This window comes from Chelonoidis abingdonii, chromosome 11 (genome assembly GCF_003597395.2).
Source record: "Chelonoidis abingdonii isolate Lonesome George chromosome 11, CheloAbing_2.0, whole genome shotgun sequence".
In the NCBI taxonomy this organism is placed as follows: domain Eukaryota; kingdom Metazoa; phylum Chordata; order Testudines; family Testudinidae; genus Chelonoidis; species Chelonoidis abingdonii.
This window is the reverse complement of record NC_133779.1, coordinates 17,560,380-17,562,559: the sequence shown is the minus strand read 5'-3', so window position 1 is coordinate 17,562,559 and position 2,180 is coordinate 17,560,380. Positions and strand designations below refer to the sequence as shown.

At 73.0% G+C, this 2,180-nt stretch overlaps 1 protein-coding gene across 1 annotated transcript in view; it reads right to left on the bottom strand.

The window, feature by feature from the left end:
* The window catches only part of SHANK1 (SH3 and multiple ankyrin repeat domains 1), a 51,980-nt gene that overhangs the window by 2,381 nt on the left and 47,419 nt on the right, over positions 1–2,180 (bottom strand). The window contains exon 21 of the mRNA XM_075070565.1: positions 10–2,176. Coding sequence (XP_074926666.1) covers positions 10–2,176 — 2,167 coding nt within the window. The remainder of the gene's footprint in view (positions 1–9; positions 2,177–2,180) is intronic.

Here is a 2,180-nt window from a genome sequence, read left to right as displayed (position 1 = left end):
GGACGCTACCTTTGGCGCTGCAGGGAGCCGGGCCGGTCGGCGCCGAAGGGGCCTGCGCCGTCGGGGGGCCGGGCCCACGACACCCCGCTCATCTGCTGCAGCTTGGAGCTCAGCTCGCTGATGATGCTGGCTTTCATGGCCGAGACGGGCGAGGGCTTGGCCGCCCCACCCTCCTCCCAGGGCAGGGTGGGCGAGCGGCGCTGCGGGGCAGGCGGCTCCTGGGCCGGAGCGGGCGTGAGGGCGAAGACGCTCTCGGCACAGGCCGCCACCGAGATGGTGGAGCTAGTAGGGGTGGCGGGGTCGCGGCGGGCGGGGAAGGGCCGGGACCGCAGCTTGCTGGGCTTCTCCGCCGGGCCCCCGAAGGCTTGGCCGTCCAGGTAGGTGACGTAACTGTCCAGCAGCTCCACCCCCTCGCTGGACAGCCCCGACATGCTGGACAGGGTGGAGACGGAGCTGATGGTCTCCAGGTGGTGGTCGCTGCTGCTCCGGCTGTCGATCTCCTCGATGCCCGAGTCGGTCACCGCTTCGGGGGGCTCCGGCGCCGGGATCTGGATGGAGGACACCACCGAGGAGAAGTTGACGTGGGGGGCCTCCCGAGGCTCGGGCGCCCCACCCTGGGTCAGCGTGGCCACCTCACTGTCGTAGGAGGTCAGGCTGGAGGTGGTCGAGTCCAGGGCAGTGGTGGTGGGCGGCGGCGGGGCGGGCGGCGGCTCCAGGGTGGGGATGGCGGGGGGCTCCCGGCCCGCCTTGGGGGAGTCGGGCTTCTCGAAGCTGTTGGAGAACTCCAGCGGCGGGGGCAGCGGCTCGGTGAAGAGGAACTCGTCGTCCACGTCGACGGAGGGAGCCGGCGGCGGGAGGACCAGCAGGGGCAGCCCGTTCTCCTCCACCCCCTGGACTGGCACCGGCTCGCTTTCCTCCTGGGGCCGGCAGTTCTCCACAAAGCGCACGTGCAGCTTCTCGCCCCCGGCCCCCTCCTCCCCCCGCTTCTCCCCCGCCCACGGGCCGCCCTTGGGCTCGGAGGGGGCCTGGCGCCGGGGGCTCTCCGGCCGCGGCTCGCCTGCCGGTGCCCCCCACAGGCGCAGGATGGAGCCGCCTCCTCCAGAGGGCTCCGGCGCCACCTCCCCAAACCGGGGCGAGGATGGGCGAGACCTTCGCTCCTCTGCCTCTGCCCGGCCTTGCTGCAGCTGCTGGGAGTGCGATTCCTGCAGCGCCCGCTCCCGTGCCACCAGCGCCAGGCCCAGGGGCGAGCCTGGGTCCAGGATCTTGCCCGTCAGGGGGTGGATGAGGGGCGGGGCATTCCCGCCGCCCGGCCGGGGCTGAAGCTGGGGCAGGAAGCTGGAGCAGACGGTGGTGAAGGCGCTGGTGGTGCTGGTGCCCCCATAGCCCTTGGCAGGGCGTGGCTGGTAATAGGTGCCCGGCGGCAGGGGCTGGGCGTAATTCAGCTGCAGGTAGGGCTCAGCCGAGAACATGCCCTCGTCGATGCTCTTCGAGTGCCGGAGCCGGGGCACTGGAGCCGGCTCGGGCGCCTCGTCCTCTGGCACCTCGGTGGAGAGGAAGAGGGCGGAGCGGCGGCGGGCTTCGCTGTGCCACTCCCGGTCCCGCCGTGCCGCCCCCACCAGGGCCGCGCCGAACTGGCTGGTGAAGTCCATGCTGTTGTGGAGGGGCAGGGCGGGCACCGGGGCCGGCTCCGGCTGCCCCTCAGCCTCCATGCTGCTACCCTGGCTGCTGCGCCCGCTGCTGCTGGTGGAGGGGGCTTTGATGACGATGGTGGGGATGGCGATGGAGTTCTTCTCGGGGGCGGGTGGCGCCGGGGCGGGCAGCGTCGGGGGCGGCTGAGTCTGGGGGGCAGCCCCTTGCTGCCTCTGCTCATCCTCCACCTTGGTCTGCTTCACCAGTGGGCCTTTCCGGCGCAGTGGCTTGGCCGGGACGTACATGGCGGCGCTGGCCGCCCGGGCCGGCAGGTTGTAGTAACGCAGCTCCGGGTGCGGATGGTGCCCGCGCCAGCCCCGGGAGGGCCCGACTTCGGCCCCACGCTCCAGCTCCTGGCGGTACATGGCCAGCTTCTCGCGCCGGGCCGGGCCCTCGAAGGCAGGCGGCTCCTGCTGCAGCGAGGCCGGGTAGAGCTTGGCCTCAGCGGCCGGGTTGAAGGTGGAGCGCACGGCGGGGGTGAGGCGGCCGGT